The sequence below is a fragment of the Lepidochelys kempii genome, chromosome 16 (genome assembly GCF_965140285.1).
Source record: "Lepidochelys kempii isolate rLepKem1 chromosome 16, rLepKem1.hap1, whole genome shotgun sequence".
NCBI classification, from domain to species: Eukaryota; Metazoa; Chordata; order Testudines; family Cheloniidae; genus Lepidochelys; species Lepidochelys kempii.
Window position 1 is genome coordinate 22,824,952 of NC_136395.1, and position 24,335 is coordinate 22,849,286.

Here is a 24,335-nt window from a genome sequence, read left to right on the forward strand (position 1 = left end):
CGTGGCCTTGGGTGAATCATTTAACCCTTCCGTGCCTCGGCCTACAGAGAGATCAAACTCACCTTCCTCACAGCCATGCTGCAGGGATTGCGTAACGCCTGCGAAATGCCATGCGCTAAGGCCTGTCTTACTATTTAGAGCAGAGCCTGAAAAATGAGGCTCCGAATGAGCTGTGCCCTTGCCCAGGGAGCCATCTCTCTCCGCCTCCGAGCGGTGACACCCCACCCCCACCCCCAGTCTCTAACGGGAGCAGCAAGCATACATTGGGCTGTTTATGCCTCCTGCTCTCTGGATCCCATCCCAGCACAGGACAATGGTTTCCATTGTTGGCAGCTGCCTTGGCTTCCCCTTGCTATTTGCACAGCAGGTTCCCTTCATTTTCTCCAAGAAGCAAAAACCTGCCAGTAACAGGCTCTTAACTTGCCCCTCCCATCACAAGAGGCTCTTTGGCTTCATAGCAGGCGTCCTACCTTGGGTAGAAGCCCCTCTACCCTGGGTAGAAGGTTTGAACACATGTCCATGAGGCACTGAATTCTCCTATGTGATACCAAAACGACCTACCTGAACCCCAGGCAGAAACTAATCAGATGCAGTATCATTTCATGCATAGAGCTCGAAGTGCTTTACAAAGGTGGGTAAGGCAGCTCCCCATTATAGACGGGGAAACCGAGGCACAGAAACGGGAAGTGACTTGCTTAAAGTCACAGCAGGTCAGGAGCAGAACCAGGCATAAACCGGAGCCTTCCTACTCCCAATCTGGTGCCCTATCCCCTGGACCATAATCCCCTAGGCCTGCTGGAAACGAGGATGGGGGACTGGAGAGGGGAGGGGATGTCCTGGCTGCTCTTCTCATTCATAATAAAACAGGTTCTGGTGGGGAGGCTGCGTGTGAGCTCCTATCAGAACGCCTGCTCTGTCTGCACACGGCCATTGCAATGCCAGTCTCTAAATCCGCGGTTCTCAACCCATGTTCCATTGTGAGCCACCTATCCTGGTCTCTATGAGCTACGTGGGCCGTATCCACACAACATATATACTACCTGTATAGCCCTGAGGATGTCACATGGGCCACAGCTGTGTGCTGATTGGCCTCTAAATTTTCACAGCTTTCTGGCGTTCTTTGAGTGAACAAATTCTGTTCCAGCCCAGATCCAGCTGGCTGGGTGGTAACTCCCACACCTGCCACCGTGGGAAGACAGAATAACTGCCTCACTTAAACAGAGCCAGTAGGCGCAGCCAGAACATGAGTCACTGCTGCCCCGGGGATGCAAAGTGCAACGCAAGGCAGCCAGATATGGAAAGAAGGCTCAACCTCTTGGCCCAAGAAGCAGAGAAGGTGGGGTAAGGGCAGGAAGGACAGGATCCTGCACAGAGCCATCTCGAAACTGGTGATGGGCCAATCTCAGAAGGTTCATCTGGGATGAGCTCCGACAAGTGTGGATGGCATAGAAGCCTCCATCCTGAGACCTCTGAAATCAAATGCAAACCTCGTACCACTTAAAGCAGAGGCAGCACGGTTCAGTGGACCTGGTTCCTATTGCTGCCTCTGCCCCGCCTTACTCTGTGACCTCAGGCAAGTCACGTCACTGCTCCGTGCCTCAGTTTCTCCCGCTCCTCATTGAGGACGAGGAGACTCCTTCTCCTTTGTACAAGCCTATAGGTGTAATGGGCTCTAGCAAGTTCTACGTGTTATTTACTCAGGGGGGACAGGTCCAAGCCCTCGTGTCAGAAATCTCATGAGAACAGGTTCTCTAGGGAGATTCATGGCCTTTCCCTTTCCCCGACACTCACCGATTTTGTGAGGGAGACTCTCCCTCTCTGGGGGGTGAAATTGTGGTATGGGCCCAGACTCTGGGAAGAGACTCAAAGTCTAAAGGCATCAGTGAAAACAGAAGATGAAGCTCTCTGCGCTTGCCCAACCCCTAGCAATTCAGTGGGGGAGTTTTGGGCAATGGGCCTGGTCAGTTACATTTCTCCAAACTGGTTCCTCAGCCTAGCGGTAACTGGGTGAAACTCTCAAAACCGTGTTATGCTGGAGGCCAGACCAGATGATCTAATGGTCTCTTCTGATCTTAAAGCCTATGAAATCTTGGTTCCCTAAATTAAAATAGAAGTGCCAACCTCTCCTGAGCAGAAGTACTGCAAAACCCTTTGTTTTCCAGTTCTGCTGCATTCAGGCCCACATACCCCTGCTCAGAGGAATGACTAGAGCCCATTTATTTGCTCCGTCTTTGTGCCTCTGGCTTGTTTTTGTTTGTTGCTTTAAGCTCGGCATGTTTGGGTTGCATGACAAGGTCGCTGATTTCACAAGACTTTTACAGCCGCCATCCCGCTCCTGTGGCCTCCAGCTTTGTCTCCACACAGCCAATTGTTCAAGGAATATTAATTAGATCACAAGGAACCCAGCAAGAGGAGCCAAAACAGCAGAAGAGACGGATCAGATGTGAGCCTTTTCCAAACATAATGCGATGCCCATTAATTAGATGTGAAAATAACCAGCAGAAAAAGTCTGTAGTTTGACAATACAGCGGGCTGTGTTTCAGTTCTAGGCCCAGATTCATGGAGACCATAAGTGAGAAACTGCCAGAGGAATCTAGAAAGCAATTCAATTGACTTCAAACAGGTAGAATATTTCTAACAATGCTCTCCCTTCACCATCTGCTGATTTTAGCATCCACATGAATAAAGAGCACCAAATAACCTTCCCCATGCTCTGAAATGGAAAGGGTTGGGGTGTTCAAAGAGCTTCTCACCACAAGATTTACTGACCCCAAAAAGCATGACTTGTCCCAATGTCAAACCGAGCATCAGTTCTACGTTTTGCCTGCTTCCTAGTACAGACACACATTTTCCTCTGTCTGTTTCCCTTGCTGTGAATTGCTGCTAGTAATGGTAACCATGCTTTTATTACACATTGGGACCATCAGAGGCACCCACTGAAGTGCCTTGCAACCATTAACTGAGCCTCACTGCTCCCTTGCGAAGCCGAGGAGCATGATTAACCTCCCCTGTGCATCAGTGACTTCAGCAAATTCTCACAGGGAAGGCGTTAGTCTCAGGCTATGGCTACACTGCAATTAAAAACCCCTGGCTGGCTCGTGCCTGCTGACTGGGCTCATGAGGCTCGGGCTAAGGGGCGGCTTAATTACATTGTGGATGTTCAGGCTCGAACTGGAGCCTGGGTTCTAGGACCCTGCAAGGTGGGAAGGTCCAAGCTGCAGCTCAAACCTGAATGTCTACACCACAACTCGACAGCCCCTTAGCCCGAGCCCGCTGGCACGCACGGGCCAGCCATGGGTGTCTAGTTGCAGAGTAGACATCCCCCAAGAGGCAGGGACAGAACCCAGGAGTCTGTCTTCTAATTCCTGTGCCTTAACTACAAGGCCATCTTTCCTCTCTTATTATATACACGCAACTATTGTCACACAGAGTCACTGAAAAGGCACTCATGCTGTGGCATCATTAACATTTACCCTAACAAATCTGAGCGTGTCCTTGACTCTCTTGAAGTGAAAGCTCATCCTTACACAGCACAAATACACCTTTTAGTGACAGCCCACGTCCTATAGTTGTTTCCATGGGTGCAGATACACAGAGAGCTACAAAGACAAATATGCATCTATTCCACAGAAGAATACAGCTCTGCAAAACCTCTGCAGCAAAGGAAAAACCCAGGGGTGGGTTGTCAAAATTCATCTGGTTTGGGGCTTCACTGAAAGTCCTAACTCAGGCCTAGGTTAGGTGATCATTTCATCCACTGCCGAAATGCAGCTACATCTGGGGTAGAACGTGGCAGCTTTTTAAACACAACCTCTAGGGAAGCTACAATTTCTGCTTTAACAGGAGATGAAGAAGAATGCTGTATCCAATCAGGAAAGCTGCAGCGAGCAGGAAAATAAAGATTAGGCTAATGGGTCAATGCTGTCCCGTGAGCGGGAGCTGGGGGGAGAAGAGACATTGGACCAATACCAGATTTTCCAACTCAGGTGAAAAAATGCTGGCTTTTTCCCCCCCACAGTAGAAATGGGTCTGTATCAGTAAACTGTAGCCAGATAATCTTCAGCATCCTGGAAAACCCGTAAGCCCCACCCCGCAGTCACACCGCACCCAGCTTCTGGTAAAAGAGGGCAAGAAGCCAGGCTTCATAAATTGCCATGTCACTGAAAGAAAGGACCGTATTTACCTCCCCTCTCGGACATGCCCGAGAAGTGCGGTGAAGTCCCTCCTTGGCAGGCCATAGTTCGTTAAGGAAAGCTCCGATCTTTGCCACTGGCCCACCTTTCATTCCCCCTCACTCCCGCGCTCCCCTCAGTCTGTCACTTTTTTATTAAGTGGTTTTTTTTTAGTTTTTTTTTTTTTAAAGAACATTTTGTCCTTCTCTTTGGAACAAACCTGACCCTGGAAACCCGATCCGTGACACCGCTGATGAATGAGGTCATTATAACCTATAAAAGCCTCAAACAAACAGTGCCGTCTGATTAACGCAGCCACTCTCCCGTTCTCTGATAATTAGGCACGTAGACCGGCATGGCTTTCAGTCAGTCCTAAACGCGCTCAGATTAAAGGGGAAAATGAAATCCGGCTTTGGATGCTAACCCGGCACAACACCAGCCTTGGGCTTGGAGGGGACAATGGCAAGGTTGATGGGCCTAAGATTTGCTGCCCCTCCCGAGTTCACTCCCTTGCATATTAGTTTCAGTTATCAACCTTCCCCTTCCCCCTCTCTCTTTAGCCCTGCAAAAGGCTTAACCCTTCCAGCACTGGCCGATCTCCAGGGGTTTGAGACCTTGAGGACTGGGGAGCTAGGGGAATGGTGCCAGGGTGTGGGACAGTTTCTGGATGCTGGGAGGGGGAGCAAGCCACCCAATCTGCCTCTCCCTGGTGGGAAGCGCAGTCTTCCTCCAGGCTCAGCTCAGCTCCAGTCCTGCGTTCACTTGGGAACCAGCATGTGGGGGAGTCGTATCAGGGAGGCAGGTCTGGAGGGAGGAGGAGTGAACAGCACTAAGTACCTGAGGCCCCAGCTCCGATCATCCTGTCTAGATGGGGAAACGGATCAGCTGAACTCCAGAGCTCTAATTATACATCTCTCCATGTGGACGCAATTTTGGAATAAAGTGACTTTTTCCCCCCACATTGCTTAAACTGCTTCCAATGCAACATGGAAAAAAGAGGTCGCTCTTATTCCAGAACAGCCGTCGGCCCAGGGAGCTAGGCTGGCAGAGCCACAGTGTGATTATACTAGTGCAGCTTATTAGCAACCTCTCGGTTGCTAGCAAGATGCTGCTATTATCCAAAAGTTTCCAGTAAGCCAAAGGCCCGTGCCTGAGACAGCAGCGTGGGGCGGCCCCATGGGGACCCGCTGCCTGCACAGGACATAACAGGGGAGCCCTGGCTGGCATCCAGCGCTGCAGGGAAGGCTGTGGGCAAGGAAGGTGGCAGTGGGGAGGGGAGTCCTGGGGTTTCAGGGGGTTGCATGGGTCCTCTCCTTGCCCTCTCCTGGCTGCACTCTGTCCTGGCACCAGGCTCAGCACATCACAGCACTTCCTTCCCTGGCTGCAGCCCTGCAAACCTGCCTGTGGCCAGGGCTTGCCACGGGAAGCAGGAGCTACTGGCATGTCAAATGGTTACCAATAAGCTGCATGGCAGCTGCCAGTATCCAAATCCCATTAACGTTAAAGCGAGTGGGACGGGATCTTGGGCAAGCGTCGCTAATGACCGAAAGTGGTCTTTATCGGGATTCCAAATAACCAGCAGCCACTGTGCAGTTCTGCCTGTCAATTTCCCCACATAGACAAGCCCTGTTATACAGTGGGAGCCGTCACAGCTGGCTGCCTGCCCACCAGCTGGGATTATCAAACACACCCAGCGCCATCGCACTAGAAGACAGACTAGGTCAGGACTGAGGCAACTTGGCCATGCCACATGGGGGCATCTTGCCCTGCTGGGTCTGCTGTGAGGCTAAACATTGTGTCTCAGATGGGCACACAGGCTCTTTTCAGCCACATTCAACTCTGTCGTGGAACCAAAAAACTAGGAAGCAAATTCAAACTTCTAGGTTAATTCCCACCTCCATTCAAAACAAAAACATCTGCCAAAGGGAGGAAGCTTCTAATGAGGTGCTGCAAACAACGGAGGACACGAGCTAATTAATTGACGAACAGAGACGTGAAAGGACGGCTTTGCAAAATGAGGCCAATGGCCTGGTTGGTACGGCTGCAGCATTCCAAACTAGCTTTGAGCACGCTCAGCTCCGCTCCCGTGCAGCACAGGGCCTGAGCCTGGACGAAAGCGTTTGCAGCTCGGGTGCTGTGAATCCTCTGGAAAGGCATCTGGTATTTCAGCTCCAGGCTCCACCTTCAAAATCAACACCCTACGCAAACAGTGATGGCTAATTTCATTTAAGAAACACACTCACACCGCTGTGCGATCCTCTTTCAATCTGTTGCAAATAACAAAATAATCAACGCGAGAGAAAAGTGTCAGCCCTTATGAGGTCATATTTAATTAACCAACAGCCCCGCCCCCAGACGTTACTGCATGTATGGGGAGAAACAAGGTCTGTTTGATGCATGAAGGATATTGGTGTAAGAGATGCCATGTATTCAGCATCGCTAGATATAAATTATTCTGGGGGTACTTTGACACTAGTTTTTGGCATGCAGAGGGCCCGTTTTCATTGTGCTCTCCAAAAACATGCACACTGCAAGCGTCATCCTTCCAGCCAAGAATTGCAGGGCACCGTTTGGTGATATGCAGCGTTTTCCCCCTCACCCACAGGGGCCTGGGAACGGTGAAACGGTGAGATACAGAATCTGGCTATGAACACAGGCCGGGGCGGGGGGGTCAGACAGCCCGTTGCCAGCGTGCTAAGTTGCGTCTGCCCCACTTCCAAAGAATAGAAACCCCGAAGCAGAGGTGACGAGAGCTGGTTAGAACAAGTCGCACGAAACAGGTTTTCATCTGCATTTCCCAGTTCGTCGAAACCAAAACCTTCCACAGAGACCGTTTGATTTTGATAAAGTCTCAGGAAAGCCAGGCAGGCTTTCAAAACCTGCCCGGTGTCCTGCCAGTTCCTCTGTCTGGCTTTCAGCAACCCACCTGCCAGGCTACAGGGAAGCCAGGATTCCAGAGTCTGCAGTCCCAGGGGCAGGGACTTCCAGGTCCTGTGGCCACAGGCCAAGCAGCCAGGCAGAGTGTGCCCCGGAGTCATTTCCAGGTCCATGATCTCAGACCCCAGGGCTTCCCCTTTTACAGAGAATTTTAAATTTTTCTGTTTATATTCCTAATTGGAATGAAAGCAAATTTGAAACATCAAAATCCTCCGTGAAATGGAATTGCCTTTCTACACACACCTCTCCTCCCTCGATCTGCCCCACCCCCAAATCAGCAAGGGATGTGCAGGGCTCTGCTTGGTTACATCCTGGGCCGGAGGTGAAATCAAAGCCCTTTTGTCCCCTGCAACAAAGTCATGCAACATCTCACCTTTTCTCTTGGGAAACAGGGAAATGCCTGTACGGCTTTCAGGGATGAGTGAGGCCCTGAAATGTTGAAGCATGTCACTCACTGCAGGTCAATGCAAGGGCTTGTTGGAGGCTCCTTTCCCAGGCGCCCACGAGTGGCCAGACAGCCAAACAAACAGTGACCACCCTTTGGAAACTTGCTCGGTCACCCAGAGCAGTCAGAGGGCGCGTCGGGAGCTCAGCAGAGTGTTGCCGGAGAGGAAGTAGACGGTTCGTTGCCCGTCACAAGAAGATTTCGTTCAGAATTCATAGCGATGCTGTTAATCTGCATCTCTCTGCTCCCTGGAGCCCAGTTCTCCACTACCCTGCACCTTGGCTCATGTACACACCTGTGCAGAGCATGGCGCCAAATCCGGACTCTGCACACACTCACACCACTGGCACGACTTCCCGCCCATGTGGCACAGTGGAAAACGATTCCGCAAGAGGCAAGGAAGGGGAGAATCAGGCCCCAGTCTTTTCCTGGTGACAAACAACAAAACCCCCTTTGTTCCCAACAATTGTCTTGGGCCTCCCTCCATCTATGGAACATTTAATGCAGCCATGCCCTATAGCACTCGCACCATCCTCTTTGCATCCTTCTCCCGCTCCGGCTTTCGCACCTTCTCCTGCGTTGCTCTTGACACCTGGAAATACCTCCCTCTTCACGTGCGCCAAACAATCTCCCTCCTCCTCCAGGAAGCCCGCACTTCTCCCAGGTTCCCATCTCTCAGCAACCACATAAACAGAGATCTCTGCATCACCTCCGGTTTTTGCAGTCATCTGATGTACTGCGTCTGAACTGTTCTGTCTGAGTCAGGTGTCCTTCAGACCCCAGCAGGCAGGGACATATGTCTATCCATATGTTTATAAAGCACCAAGAGCGCTGTCAGCACTTAGCAACAACAAAGACAATGGTGATGAGCAGCGTTTTGCTTTCAGCTGGTCAGCTCAGAATGAGTCTGAGGAAATGCCTCTTCACACGGAGGGTAGTCACAACCTGCGGAACTCACTGCTGCAGGAGGCCAGACAGTCAAATACTGCAAAAAAAACTTTCCACTTAAGAGGCGGCTCCCACAAACTTCTGGATGCAAGACAATCACTGCAAGGGCCAGGGCCTTTCCCCATTGCTTGTGTCTAGATGCATTGTTGGGGAGGCTTTCACCTTATCCAGAAATACTGACTATTGCCAGAGGCTGGATACCAGACTTAGAGGACCAACAGCAACACTTATGACTCCTATTGTTTTAATTTTGCTTTACATTTTAAACCAACTATGTGCAAGAAAACTAGAAGCTCCAAAGACACGTGAACAGAGCAAGAGATCAGAAACCCCAACCTGCCTTATTTCAAGAAAAGGGCACTGTGGGGAAGTAAGGGAGTATAGGTACAATGTAACGGAGAGTGAGTCTCCCCGCCGGGGTAGACAGACTTGCCCTAGCTCCTCTCCAGCTAGCGTGCTAAAAGCACGGTGGATGTTACGGCATCAGCAGTGACTCGGACTTGCCGCCTGAACTTGGACCTCCCCCAAGGGGTCAGGCGGGCTTGGGCGGCTAGTCAGTGCCGCGATATCCACACTGCTACTTTTAGGGTACTAGCTCAAGTGGCACTAGTGTGAGTCTGTCTGCTGGGGCGGAGAGCCACGCTCCCAGCTGCAGTGTAGACGTACCCAAAGAGACTACAGTTCTTGAGACTTACCTTGCGCTTCGTAGCCAGCGGAATGACGGGTTGCATCCCCATCCTCATCGCCAAGGGCTGACTTCAGCTGGGCTACGTTCATTCGAGCCGTCAGCTCACCATTCCGATCCCCGATCTGCAAAGCCAAGACCAGCAAGGGAGCTGTTGAAAGGGCAACGTGCCACGGGCCTGCGTCCTCTGTGCAGATTCAGAAAGCCCTGGCAGACCCAGGCGACGTTGCATCACGCACACAGCTCGGCTACGCTGTGTGCCATCACTCCAGCAGCGTCAGGCGTTGTGGGACAGATGCTGGAGGACTGTTAAGGTCAACATGAGTAAAGCAGCGTCTACGCTCACGCTGCATCAACCTCAGGACATCGACCAGGCTCAAAGCCACTCAGGTAGCTGGTGTTACTACATCACCTTACCAGGGCATTTACATCAGTGGGGGACAAATTTAAGTGTAGACTCATGCATAACCAGGTCAGTGCAAGGCAGATAATGTCATTCTAACTTTGTAGTGTAGAGCAAGCCTTAGCAGCTGAATGGACAGTGCATCTGTGGGGCTTGGATACGCCTGGATCAGTACTAAACCAGAGTTGGATGCTCTAGAAGAATTCCATTCTGGAGCAGATCCTTGGGTTTTATGTTCTCCCTAGCAATATCCCAGGACAAACTGCCCCAAGAGAGGTCTTTTCTGAAAGTTAATGACATGCTGGTGAGTAACATCCTTGTGAAATGCCTGTATTAACGCTATATGAGGAAACAGGGATACTTAATGATATTGTGCTTTAAAGCCCGTGGCCAAGCAGGGAGAAACTGCTGGCTTCTCTCCTGTCTGGGTGGGGTACTTATTTACCTGTGTCCTAGGTAAATTAAGCATGGTGGAATCAAAACAATGGAAGCCCCATTTACATATAAGGGGATGGGAAGCCCCCAAGAAGGGAGAAACAGTGTGAGGCCATCCTGCCTCTTGAAACCAAGTCACTGAATTTAGGAATATATAAGCAAGGACAGAAGCAATCTTTGGCTTCTATCATTAGACAACCACAAGGGAACTGAGCTTTTGCAAGCTGAGAAAGATGGGTCCCTTAACCACAGGGGGAGGGAGGGAGGAGGAAGGGGGACATGAAGTCTCTGGTACCTGAATACAGGCGAGAAGCCTGCTTAGGCTAAGAACTTGCACCTAGGAAGACAAAGGAAGCCAGAACCTTGTACTTCTATATGGAAGGTCCTGACTGAGAGAAAGTCAGCCAAGGCTGGGAAGGAGAGTGACTGGTGTGAAAAGCCATCCAGAATAAAGCCTGTACCTTGCTAGATTAAGTTTTAGATGCATGTTTTCTCTTTTATTTGCTTGTAACCCTTTCTAACTTTATTCCCCTTACTTGGCATCACCTATCCTATGCCTGGTTCATAAAATTTGTTTTATTTTTACTACAGACTAACTCAGTGCTGGGTTATTTACCCCAGTTAAGTTAATAAGCTGCGATGTGCTTTTGTCTCTTTAAAGGAACAAACAAACCTCATTATTTCTCTGAGCAGTCCAGGAGAGGGCTGGACATTGAAGAGACCATGCAGAGAAAATCTGGGACTGGGAATGTGTTGGGATCACCTGATTGGTTATAACCAAGACCGGTGGAACTGAGGGGCTGTGGACAGGCTGCTAGGGTTACCAGAGACCTGCACGGGACACACCCCGCAGCCATCTTATGCACTTAGCCACCATAAGCTGGAAGTGAGGACACACCATGTAGAGAGAAAGAATTTGGCCTTGCTTAGGCAGACAAAAACATCTACACATCTGCAGTGTTACTAACAAAGATAGCTCAGCTTGGTCTGGGTGCCTGTGTTTGTAAGTTTCTTGTTAGAGCTGCTTTTCCAATAAGTACAAATTATGAGTTCTTTGCTGTTGCTAGAGAAATTTTTAGCTTATCTGAAGTTACTCTGAGTTATGCTTTCTTTTGAGTTACTTATAAAAAGATTAGCTAGAGTGTGTACTTTGGAGAAGTTTGGATTTTCTACGAGCAAGGAGACACTGACATCAGTTTCTCCAGCGGCTAGGACAGAGGTGGGCAAACTACGGCCCGCGAGCCACATCTGGTCCGCGGGACCGTCATACCCGGCCTCTGAGCTTCTGACTGGGGAGGACCCTCCCCTCCTGTTCCCCCTCCCCTGCAATTACGCCGCTGCGTGGGCAGCGTGGCTGGCTCCGTCAGGGCAGTGGGGCTGCGAGCTCCTGCTGCTCTGAGTGGCATAGTAAGGGGCCGGCGGCGAGATTGGGTAGGTGGTCCCGGGGGGGCAGTCAGGGAACAGTGAGCAGGGGGCGGTTGGATGGGGTGGAGGTTCTGGAGCAGGGCGGTCAGGGGTCGGGTAACAGTGGGGGCTGGATAGGGCGTGGGAGACCCGGGGGGCCTGTCAGGGGACGGGGGTGTGGATAGAGGGGTTGGATAGGTCTGCGAGACCCGGGGGGCTTGTCAGGGGGTGGTGGTGAGGTCCCGGGGGGACAGTTATGGGCGGGGGATGCTGGGAGGAGGAGGTTAGGGGATGAGGAGCAGGGGCGGTGTTGGATGGGTCAGAGGTTCTGAGGAGGGCAGTCAGGGAGTGGGAAGTGGGAGGGGTGGATAGGGGGCAGGGGCCAGGCTGTTTCGGGGTACAACCTTCCCTACCCAGCCCTCCATGCAGTTTTGCACCCTGATGTGGCCCTCGGGCCAAAAAGTTTGCCCACCCCTGGGCTCGGAGGAAGGCTGGCCACCGGAACTCTGCTGCTGCCACTGGACATCCCCTCAGACTAATGCCCAGACACTCAAGGTATGACTGGCATGCGTGTAGGCTGGCTGCCAGCATCCCAGGATGGGAGCTACAGCCGCAAAACTTTGTAAGGCATGCAGGGTTGCACGGCCAGTGGTGACATCATCAGTTATTGGTCTGGATCGTACCCTGAACCCCATGTCAATCCAAAATATTTTATCCATCAGCAGTGCAAAATGATGGTTGGGGGGGGTGTTTGTGTGTCACTTTATAACTGCTGATATCTCCTTAAAAAGCTCAACTCCACTGTGCTGAAGAACAAGAGAGATGAGCTGTCTAAAAGTTGGGAACAGACTGTGCAGGATCCGAACAGGTTTCCGCAAATATGGGAACTAACTAGCCAGGAGTCACCAGCACATAAAGGTCATTTGAAAGTAGCCTCTAATTTCTCTACCAACAGCAGTGTATTTTAGAAACGACATCTTGGTCATCCAGAGAACACAGCTCCTTAATAAATGCCTCACTGTGGCTTATCTTGTGGCCATTCGAGATAGTCCCTATGGTGTGAGCAGTCTTAAAAACAAAGTAATAAATCCCCATGTTATCTTTGACAAAGCACTGAATCCCAGTCAAAGGGAGCGAGATCAAACCATTTCTAGTTAGGCAGAAATCCTCTCCCGGTTACACCAGATTTGCTGTTGAGATGATCTCCAGAAAATTTATCCTGTTCTGGTTGGGTCCTAAAGTCCCAGACACACTCTACGAAATGTTTAGCTGATTCCCACTTGTTTTGGATGACCCTAAAGGAAGAATTAATATCCGACAGAGAAATTCTGCCAGTGGACTGCTCGTGGGCACCTGTCAAAACACATAGGTCCTGAAGGGGGAATATGGGGACAGAGATTTCTGACCTAACCCTGGATCTCCAAAAACAGAGATGCCGCTTTGCTGTGAACGGAAAAATGGAAAGGTGGGCAGGGTCTAAAAGTTGGGACGTGGTCCACATTTTTTCTTGTATTTACATCCCTTGCTCTGTCATCTTGGAGCAATTTATGTCCCTAATCTGGCTCTTCACTCACTAAGAGCAGACGAATGCTAAAAATTAATACATGCCCTCCCCCCCGTATCCCTGAAACGGACATGATTTTTCAGCACCACTCCATATTTAGCAACATGGGGGAGTTTATTAGCCACCTGCCATGAGTAAACCCCTTCTGACACTGCCCTGTAATCAAAGCCATCAGCCCACAAAGAACACAGTATTGTAAATCCTCAAAGGCTTCCCCCCGCCACCCCCAGGAGCAGTCAAGGCTGCTATTGTTTCTGTCCTCCCATCCCCATTCATCTGCAATGCCAACAGCTGAACCTCCATCTGGCTGTGAGTAATCAGCCGCACGCTGGAAGACTCCAACCCAAAGCCGAAAAGTCAATTTGTTCTAAAATGAACAGGGCCAACGAACAGTGTTTCTCCTGAATGGCTGACAAGTATAATTAAGTGTATAATTAGGCTGGTGTGTTAGCCCTACCCCAAGATTTAGCCAAGCTAATAGAGGCAGGAGAATGTACAAAGCACTTATAAATGGTGGTTTCAATTAATGCTTCAAAAGGGCAATTTCATCAACTGGGGAAAGCTTTAAAGGTACCATGGCTGATTTCCGCATATCAGGCTACAAAGGGTAAACAACAAAGCACATTTACTGTCTAGATTTCTAAGCCACCTGAAAAGCCTTTGGCTTTGTCTAGATCAGAAAAGTTGCATCCATATAGTTAGATTGCTTAAAACTGATCTAGTTACACCAGTGCAAAACCCTAATGGAGACGCTTAAACTGGATTAGCCCTCACTTGTATTGATTTGAGCTAAATCAATATAAGCGAGGTTTGAACACGTTTAAATGTGGCTCTGGGGTTTGGACTCAGGTAGCTAGCTCGATAATATATATAGGAAAAGCAACATGTCAAAAACCCAACTGGCTTGGGCTTCAGGCTATGAGCCACATTCAGATCTAGAGCAAAGTGGGTGAAACTTCACGGATGCCTTCTGCGGGGTTCGCCCTGGGTCTGAACGTGCCCAATGTTTGTGGACAGAGGAAAGTGTTTTCTGGGGTAATTATATGATTGCTTTGGCTACCGCTGGATTAGCAACTCTCTTGTGCTGACCCTTTCGGTCATCTGTGCCCCAAGAGGCACCTTTATATAAACATAAAAATAACAGCTCACAGTTTTAGGCTTGCAGAGGATATTTGTCAGTCATTTCCTTGGTAGCGGTTTGAGCCACTCGAGGCGAGAGGTGCCAATGCTGTCCTTAAAAGATGAGTGACGCTTGTCTGGCTGCGGTTTGAAAACGCAGACCAAGGCCTGACTTGCTTCTCAGCCCCAGCCAAGCCTCTGTCTGCAAACCTGGGTGGAAGGCTCAGGAGAACTGGCTTCTGAGGGGGCCTCCCAGCACTTCTAAGCCAGAAATATGGTAAGAAGAGCCACATGGGGCTATTCTGGCCCTTCCACTCTGAACCTAGAGGCACCCAAGCGAGAGCAAAACCAGGATTGGGAGGAGAAAGGTAACCGTTTGGTTCTAGAATACAACACTGACACACAAGGGGTGTGACGCTGTAGGGAATACGGGAGACACTTATGATGCTGTTGACACCAATACTATAAAATTGCAAGGAATCTGACCAAATATGCCATGTGAGGTATCTGTGAAAATGTTATAATTTGCCAAGTATGAACATCTTGTTTATATGTTTGTATCACTTTTGTATTGTAAGTTATAGATATGTAAACTGTCTGTTTTTCAAAACTTGTGCTGTGTTTCTGGGTGACACTCCCAGACGGATTGGCATCAGCACTGCCTAGCCTGTTCAATGCCCATCAAGAGTCATCAGCTGCACAATGAACCAATTGAAAGGAGCCAGGGGATACACCTATTGAGTCAGCAAGGCATGTGGTATGCCTGTGGACAGAGAACGCTAAGGTTTTTCCATGCCATGTATTGTGAAGCTTATGTTTGGGACACAGGAAGTACAAGCCACGTGGCAAAAAGACTATAAAAGGCAGCTGCATCAGCTCCATTTTGTCTTCAGTCCTGCTTCTTACCTCTGAAGTAACTTCTCTACAAACAAAGCTCCCAACAAAGGACTGAATGACCCATCCAAGCCGTGGATGTGTTCCAGAGGGACTTTCAAGCCAGCAAACTCACCAACACTGCTAAGAACCTGATACATGAACTTTGAAGTCTCTGTATGTATCTGAGTGCTTTATCATATACCAACTCTCTTCTTGTCTTTCTTTATAATACACCTTTAGTTTTAGGCACTAAAGGACTGTCTGGCAGTGTGGGATTTTGGGTAAGATCCAACTTAATATTTACCTGGCAATGTGGGGTTCAGAAGAACATTTTGTATAGTGGGCAGAGTTTTTCAAATAACTTCTCACTGTACTGGACCTAGGTGCTGACTGGGAGCCAGAGAACTAGAATGTGAGATTTTTTTTTTTTTTAACTTGATGACCAGTGTGGGGATCAGAAGTACAGTCTGTAACACTGAAGTTAAACTCATCCACCAGTCAATCACCATTTTTGGGAGTATCTGCTTGCCCTTTTGCAGCCTGCCCTGACCTTGGCATTTTCAGTGAGGGCTACCCCAGGCACCCTGGGTCACAAGGGGGATGGCTCTTATTTTTTCCCATCTTTACACAGAAACGTTCCCTGCCCCTTTCTCAATCATGTTCCTTATGGTGCCGCAGGGAACTGCCAGCCCTGAGTAAAACAATGTTTCTGCTCACCCAGAGATGTGGCCTCACATTGCATCTGAAGAGAAAAGCCATCACCCATCTCTTTCAGACCCCCTGATCCTCTACAGAACAGGACTGGGCTCTGAGTCAGCTACATGCTCTCTGAGTTCAGCCAAAGTCACACAGCCCAGGTCTCAAATGCGGGTGTTCTCCTAAGTGGTTTGACACGTTGTATTTAGGCTCCTCCATGCCAGCTGGAGCCCACCAGTGCAGAATAGCTTGGAAAGTGGGGCCCACCCTTTCCTTTTTGCCTTGGCAAACACACCCCAAAAACCATGCCAATAAAGCAATTTGCAAACCAGGGCCGAGTTAGCCAAGTACAGTAACTATGTTAGCAACAATTAAAAGGCAACCCCGGTGTCAGTGGGTCTCCCATGATGAGATTTTTCCAGCCTAGATTTGCAATTCTCAAAGATACCACATAAAAAACAAGCACCACACACGATGGAAGCTTTCAAGACTGGAGAAGAACTCCCTCAGTGTGTCTTAGCATAATCCAGGCCTTCTTCCCAACAGGGAGATCTGGTTCACCCTGATCCAGACTAGTTCATCTTACCTCTTGGGAGATTTCAAGATGTTTCCTTGCAAAGCGCAGGGCTTGGTCATGGTTCCCGAGAGAGATATAGGCATTTCCTAGACTCCAGCAGGCTCTTCCTTCTCCCACTCTGCAAAACAGGAAATCATCATCCATAGGCGTTCTGTGAGACACAGCAAAAAACAGCAATTTCAGAACCTGTATGTTTCTGGCTGCTCCTTGGAAGCATCAAAGGCCCTGTTTTCATGTTGATGTCTGTGCCCACTTTTGCACACATAATCAAGCCTATGAGTGAAATCCTCGTTCCATTGAAGTCAATGGCAAAGCTCCCATTGATATCAATAGGGTCGGGATTTCACTCGGTATCTTACAGAGCAGCTATTTGCATGGCATCTCGCTGCACCTCGAATAGTGGGCTGCACACTTATAAGCCGCGCGTGCAAGCTGGCTGTGCAGAATGAGGGCACCCCCCCCCTTTTGTAAAGGCAACCGGCTGGGACAGCTGACGCGAGCAGAGAAATCAGAGACCCTGGTGAAAAAAATGGCTCTAGACTTTAAAAAACCTGGGCCAGATAATCAGTGGGGTAAATCAGTGTAGCCCATTGACTGCTATAGAGCTTCATTGATTTATGCTGGCGGGAGATCTGATCCACTGCGTGCAAGGTCAACAGGCAAGAGGGGGATTTATTTTCAGTGCCTTGTGGATAAAATGGCCTTTTGAGAATTCCTCTTTCCTAAGACTGGTTGTAATCACTCAAAAACCACCTTGATTTTTTCTCTCCCGTCACCAAATCAATCAGTTTCCTCTCCCCCATCCTGGGGCGAGCAGCTGCCTCTACAGCACTCCCACCCCCCTGGAGAGCAGAGGGGTGGGAAACTGGCAATCACTCTGGGGGTCCCCCGTGCAGCAGAGCACACATGTGCCCATCCTCATCTTCCAAACACAACCAGATGTTCAGCAGGCTGCTGTCCCTGAACTCACCCCAGCTACCCCCTGGCAATTAACCCCTTCGCTTCGCACACAGGTTCCCACAGCAACAGTGACAGGGCATCCAAGAGCCGCCCCATTTGCTCACAGGCCAGTGATGAATAAGCAGGAGTGTAGCACGGATCAAACACAGCAACATGCAACCTGCACACGGCACTGGCCTTTCAATGAGCGGCTCCATGGGCCACACACAGAGACTGCCGCAGCCGACAATAACCTCAGTTACCACCTCCTCCCCCAGGGTGCAGCTTTTCACAGTCCACCCCACTTCAGGCATGAACCTGAGAAAGCAGGCGAGCTCTACCCCAGGCCTGGAGGGTCATCAGACTGTCAGAGCAGCAGGGGAAGGCCTCCCTGCACTGAGCCGGGGAGTGGTAGAGAGGCTGCCCACTAGCACATAACTAGCCCAATGGCATGTGTAGTAAAAGGACAGGTGCCTATTACCTACCACGGAGCGGAACCCATGCTACTCAAGGGGTGCAGGCGGGGGGACCTACAGAGCCCCCCTAAATCTGTTCATGAGGAAGACACCGACAGGGGGAATGGGCTATTGGAGGGTTTCTAATTTTCAGTGGGTTTTTGGTTTTTTAAGGAGATTGTGACTCACTTTTTAGGGTTAAACATCATCTCCCCACTCCCATGTTTAAGCATTTCCTTTGAAGCAACCCCTCCATGCTCTCCACTCCTCAGGGCCAGCTCCCAGGGGGGCCAGAAGATCTTTACGACTCACCAGCCTCCCCTAAAGACTGCTCCCAGCTCCACACAGGAATGGGAAGTCCAGCGTGTGTTTGATAAAAACCTGTTCCCTAAGTTTTGCTTCTGCGCTGCTTCTACTAGCATCAACCTAAATGCAGAATATCCCCTCTCAAAGCTCACCAGCCCCCTTAATGCCCGATGGACTCCCAGGGGGCTGCTGGGAAAGAGACCGCTCTCCATCTCCCAGGGAGCCATCGGAACCAGCATCTCACCCAATGGGGTTTCTGATCAGACAGTAAAAGCACAGAAATATGCAGGCTGGCTCCATTTTAATGTCCATGCTCCATCTAGTGGCAGGTGTTAGCAGGGGCGCTGGGAGGATTTTTATAGTGGGGATGCTGAAAGCCATCGAACAAAGCTGCAAAGTCAGTCGGCGATAGAAGTCGTGCACAAGCTTGCGGTTATTCCTTCCATCCAGAGGGTGCTGCCGCACAACAAGTGCTCTTAGACCCAGTGCCCCTGGGGACTGGAGTGTCCCAAAGACTCTTTGGAAATTGCTCTATATGGGGCCAGGGAGTGGTCTTTTCATAGGCTGATTAGACAGGAAGGCCTATTTCAACACACCTAGTCCATCCTCGGAGAGCAAGGCTGTTCCTTCGTGCCGCTCTGTAGCGCTTCATCCTGTCTCGCTTTCCTGGACTCTCAGAAGTTAGAGCTGGAAATGACCCACCGTATGGCTTCACTGCGATCACGGGTGGTGACTGCAGCTCCTGAAGACATGCCCCCCATTCCTCTCCCTGCCCGAGCAGAGCTGTTCTTTCCCATTCAAGCGCTTGGTCTTGTCTCCAGCTATGGCATCCCACCACTTCCACAGAGATCATCCCACAGCCTGAAGGGTCTCCCCGTCAGATGACCCCAGTGACAGCGGGTCTCCCCTGGGGGGACAGTTGTACCCTCTGAGGACGCTCACTAATTAGACTTCACATTAAAGCGACACCAGCACAACACTATGGCTTCTCACACTGAACATCTGAGGCTTTTCATTCAGATTCTGCCCTGAAACAGTCCCTGGCTCACTCCATCCATTCTATTCTACAGACCGGTCAGCCTCACCTCAGTCCCTGGAAATATCATGGAGCAGGTCCTCAGGGAAACCATTTTGAAGCACTTGGAGGAGAGGAAGGTGATCAAGAACCTTAAAAATCAACACTATAAAAGTCAACATGGATTCCCCAAGGGCAAGTCATGATGAAATAACTGGCTCTGTGGATATGATACATCTGGACTTTAGCAAAGCTTTTGATACTGTCTCCCACAATATTCTTGCCAGCAAGTTAAAAAAGTATGGATTGAATTAATGGACTATAAGAGGGATAGAAAGCTGGCTAGATTGTTGGGCTCAATGGGTAGTGATCAACAGCTCAATGTCTAGTTGGCAGCCGGTATCAGCCAGGGGTTGGTCCTGGGGCCAGTTTTGTTCAACATCTTTATTAATGATCTGGAGGATGGGATGGATTGCACCCTCAGCAAGTTCAGAGATGACACTAAACTGGGGGGCGGGGAGAGGTAGATATGCTGGAGGGTAGGGATAGGGTCCAGAGTGACCTAAACAAATTGGAGGATTGGGCCAAATGAAATCTGATGAGGTTCAACAAGGACAAGTGCAGAGTCCTGCACTTAGGACGGAAGAATCTGGGGACCTACTGGCTAAGCAGCAGTTCTGCAGAAAAGGACCTCAGGATTACAGTGGATGAGAAGCTGGATATAAGTCAGCAGTGTGCCCTTGTTGCCAAGAAGGCTAACAGCATATTGGGCTGTGTTAGTAGGAGCATTGCCAGCAGATCAAGGGAAGTGATTATTCCCCTCTATTCAGCACTGGCGAGGCCGCATCTGGAGTATTGCGTCCAGTTTTTGGCCCCCCACTACAGAAAGGATGTGGACAAATTGGAGAGTCCAGCAGAGGGCAACGAAAATGATCAGGGGGCTGGGGCACATGACTTACGAGGAGAGGCTGAGGGAACTGGGCTTGTTTAGTCTGCAGAAAAGAAGAGTGAGGGGGAATTTGATAGCAGCCTTCAACTATCTGAAGGGGGGCTCCAAAGAGGATGGAGCTCGGCTGTTCTCAGTGTTGGCGGATGACAGAACAAGGAGCAATGGTCTCATGTTGCAGTGAGGGGGGTCTATGTTGGATATTAGGAAACACTATTTCACTAGGAGGGTGGTGAAGCACTGGTGGAATCTGCATCCTTAGAAGTTTTTAAGGCCTGGCTTGACAAAGCCTTGGCTGGGATGATTTAGTTGGTGGCGGTCCTGCTTTGAGAAGGGGGTTGGACTAGATGACCTCCTGAGGTCTCTTCCAATCCTAATCTTCTATGATTCTTCTATGGAACGGCTCTTTCCATATGCCCCACAAGAGTAGACCATTCTCACAACACCCCTGTGGGGTGGGTATTTGTAACCCTATTTTATTGATGAGGAAAGGGAGGCATAGCACGGTGAAGTGGTTCTCTCAAGTATCCTAGTGAATCAGTGACAGAGCCAGGAATAGAACCCATGAGTCCTGATTTCCCAGTTCACTACTCCACCCCTTGTGTGAAAACCCTCATTATACACAGCCAAATATTCAACTGGGCCTGGTTTTGGATGCACATCTTGGGCCTGATTTTCAGAAGGGGTGGAGCATCTGCAGTGCCCATTGACTTCATCTGGGGTGTGGGTGCTCAGCAACTAGGAAAAACAGGCCCTTAGAGGGTGTCTCAAATTGGACATCCACAAAGCAAGGCACTGTCCACTCTTTGGGTGCTTTGACCACCCCCTTTAATGGCACAGCAGATCATTCAACTCAAATGCTCTCCCAGCTGGATACTTCCTTCTCCATTTTGCAATGCTCATTTCTTCTAGTCATTTGCCAGTTCCTTCCCTTGAATCTTCTGCGCTGTATGAAGCTGAATATCCATCTTGCTCAGGTTTTAAGAGGGTCATTTGCAGAGATCCTCAACAAGCTGGCTGAAAATTCACTTAAGGACCTGCAAGAGACTTGAGACCCAGCATGGCAAAGCTCAGGAGTCAGGAAAACTTCACACAAGGCTGGAGGTAGATGCAGTAACAAGTTGGTAATAATTTATCTATGGAGTAAAATGCATTTCCCTAACTATTCCGGGCAATACACCATTTTTCCCCAAATGCCATTTCTGGTCACATCAGTGTGGAATCTTATTGCAGCTTCTCAGAGCTTCCATTGCTAGCAGGACACAGCGGTGGGGCTTTTGGGCTCATTCACTGCTCACTTTACTCCTTAGGCAGAAGCTATTTTACATCCCGGCGGGTGCTCACCAGGAGGTTGCATGGATAAACAGGAGTAGCAGCTGGGATAGAGGGCTGAACACAACAGACCTTTAGTAATTCTCACCAGAGAGCTGATATCACCCACATTAACACAGCTGGGGGTGGGGCTTTGACTCCATTGTAGGAGCTGGACCATAGGAAAGGTTTATGAGTCTGCTACTATTGTAGAGCTAATGGTCTTAGTCCTTTAGCCCTAGAGGCTCAGGCTTTTAGTGTGAGAGACGCTGGGTTCTATCCCCGCTGAGGCCATTATACTAACAAGGCACAGATGCGGTCCCAAATCTCTCACCTGTCCCCCAGCTCCTGCGCTATCAGCAGGTGCTTTAGATGGTACTCGATGGCTCGCTCGTAGTCTTGGAGCAACGTGTAAGTGTTTCCGAGGCTGTAGCAAGCCTGAGCTTCTACTGCTTGGTCTTTCAGCTGTCTGGAGAGTTGGAGTGTTTTCCTGCAAAAAACAGATGGAGACAGACACATTCACGCACAGCACACGTGCAAGTCAGGGAGAAATGCTGATCTGCTGAGGGTAGATTCCTTAGGGAGTTTATCTGAAGCCAAAGAATGCCACATTCTAAGGGTGTGTCAGCACTGGAGGTGGGATTCCAACTCGTGTAGACATCCCGGTGCTAGCTTTGACGGAGCGAGTGAGCTAAAAACAGCAGTGTAGCCGCAGAGCGCCACGTATGATCTCATCCAATACCCAAGGTACGTGCAGGGTGACGCACTGCTCAGTCGGAGCTAGCGCGGGTATGTCTACCGAGCTGGAAATTTTCCCTCCAGCTCTAGTGTGGACATCCCTAAGACCTGCTGATGGCTGCCCCCACCTTCCCAACCCAACCCTGTGCAGCCACTGGCTTCCGTGCTTTACACCAGGGTGAATTTAGACCCGTTGTATCAAATCCTTTTTTTCCTGCCTGATGAAGCTAGGGTGTTTTGTGTGTTTTTTCAGTGAGTGCAAACAAAGGGAAGCAAATTGGGGGGTACCCAATTTCTGGTTCTGTCAAGCAGAACCGATTGAGATAAGTTTGGGTACGTGGAGGTCTGCAGAAAGGCTGGAGGCTTTGTCACGCCTCCTGTTACACAGCAGGCAGTCCCTGCTCTTTTGGGATGTAGCCTCCTTGGGTACAGCTCTTCCAGCACCAGCACGGCAGAGCGCTGCTTTGGAGAATCTGAGAATTTGGAGAAATTTGGGGAAAGCCAACAACACGCACCAACTTTGATCTGTACAAGTTACAGAAGTGGCCAACAGGGGGCAATGTAACACACATATCAATTGGGAGCCTAGCTCCAGCTGGAGAAAGACAAGACCGAGACTCCCTCGAACCAGCTCCCGTTCCCTGTGGGTGGCTTATACCTAGTGCTTGTGTCATGAGTCTGAAGTCCCAGGATGCATTACAACAGACCAGGGGAATAGCTTCGCTCAGCCTGGCTGCTCTTGAGCATTCTGCCAAGGCCGAGCGCCCAGAGCCCGGCCTTGGCTTTCCCCAAGCAGCCGTGGCACTTACTTGTAGTACTCAGCCGAGATGTCAAACCTGCCGAGGAAGATGTGTGCATTGCCCAGGTTGCTGTACGCTCGCCTCTCGGCTGCTTTGTCCCCAAACTCCTTGGCGATGGCGAGTCGCTGAAAGTGACACAGGCAGGCGTGTGAGAACGTGTTGGGGAAGCATGTGCTACTGCTGGCAACTGACGTCCTCTCTCCAAGGCCCAGACCCAGTGAGGCGTGTGCCTGTCAGTCCGGGAGCAATCCTGCTGGCTCATAGATAGGCGTGTAATTAAGTGGTCAGCTGGCGGGGGGGGGTCCCAAATCAGCTGGAGAAGTGACGCGGCTGATCACTCCGCCGTAATGCCCAGGAGGGGTTCTGTTGCGTCGCTCAGGTATGTGGGTGCAGAGTGAATTCCCCTCATCAACTGGCTGCGTCTCACTGAGCCCCAGCCCCGCTCTTCAGCCTTCCCTCCTTGGTTCTGCACTGCTCCAGCTGGGCCCATGTCTCGACCCTTATCTGGTTCTGCCCCACTCTCCTCTCTTCTCCCGTGTTTGCCCTGCCGCACCCCCGGCTTTGCATTGAGCCTGGAGCAGGGTCCCAAGCCCTCCCCCTCCTTCCCACCCCATTTGGCCAGGTGCTGTTTCTGCAGTTCCTCCCCCGGTCACAGAGGAGCAGCCTGTGTGGTTCCAAGCAAACCCCACTGCAGGGCTGTAGGCCTGGCTGCCGACCCCAGGAAGGGGAGGCCATGCGCAGAGGCTGCCAGGCTGACCTGCTCCAGGCAGCTCTTCATCAGGCCGACTGCCTGGGACCCTCCGCCTGCTGGGGCCCACTCTCGGACCCTGCCTGCTTTCTGTAGCTTCCCCCAGCTGATCTCAGCTGAATCAGGTGCTCCCGCGACAATCATCTGGCACCTTGCAAACTACCAGGCTCCAACAGGGCTCCACGCAGAACACAGCTGGCTGGCTCCAGCCCTCTGGCCCCGCCGGGGAAGACCACGCTGTCACAACCCTGCTGAGACTTATCCCGTGCCAGATACCTGCTGCGCCCCTAAGAGCAGCCTGTGTGACCACCCCACTTGATGCTGGCCCCGCCGCCGCTGACGCTAACTCAGGCCACTTGGCCTGGCGCTGTGGGGCCAGCCAGTCACCTGGCGGCCGGGTTACTCTTTGGCTGGGAAAGCCTGGCCCCATCGCACCTTTGACCGTGTTCCTTCCTGGGGGAATTGTTCCATGCCGCGAGGCAGCTGTCCCAGCAAAGATGGGGCCCGAGAGCTCTCTCTGCTCGCACTGGAGCAGGGCCCCGGTAAGGCAATGAAGCTGGGTGCCAGTCACTTCACAGTGGGCTGTTTCAAGCAGAGACAGCCTTACTCCCACTGGCTTTGGGGGGATACCTTGTGGAGTCAGGCGATACTCAGCCTGAGGAAGGGTGACAGGATCTGGTGTGCGGTGTCTGTAATGGGAGATGAAGGATTTGATGCAGCTGGGGGCTAACGGACCAATGTCTAGTTCCCTACTGCAGGCCAGGCTGAGGAAGCGACTGGATTGCCCAAGCCCCATGAGAATGATCGACACCCTCC

At 50.7% G+C, this 24,335-nt stretch overlaps 1 protein-coding gene across 5 annotated transcripts in view; it reads right to left on the minus strand.

The window, feature by feature from the left end:
• GPSM1 (G protein signaling modulator 1) overlaps positions 1 to 24,335 on the minus strand; it is a 141,919-nt gene that overhangs the window by 64,566 nt on the left and 53,018 nt on the right. For 4 of the 5 annotated variants that reach the window (XM_073314702.2, XM_073314703.2, XM_073314700.2 and 1 more), the window contains 4 exons: positions 22,781 to 22,896; positions 21,568 to 21,723; positions 16,271 to 16,412; positions 9,198 to 9,312 (listed from right to left, as the gene is read on the minus strand). In XM_073314702.2, the coding sequence (XP_073170803.1) occupies positions 9,198 to 9,312; positions 16,271 to 16,412; positions 21,568 to 21,723; positions 22,781 to 22,896 (529 nt within the window). The remainder of the gene's footprint in view (positions 1 to 9,197; positions 9,313 to 16,270; positions 16,413 to 21,567; positions 21,724 to 22,780; positions 22,897 to 24,335) is intronic. The other variant, XM_073314701.2, reaches the window with a different exon arrangement.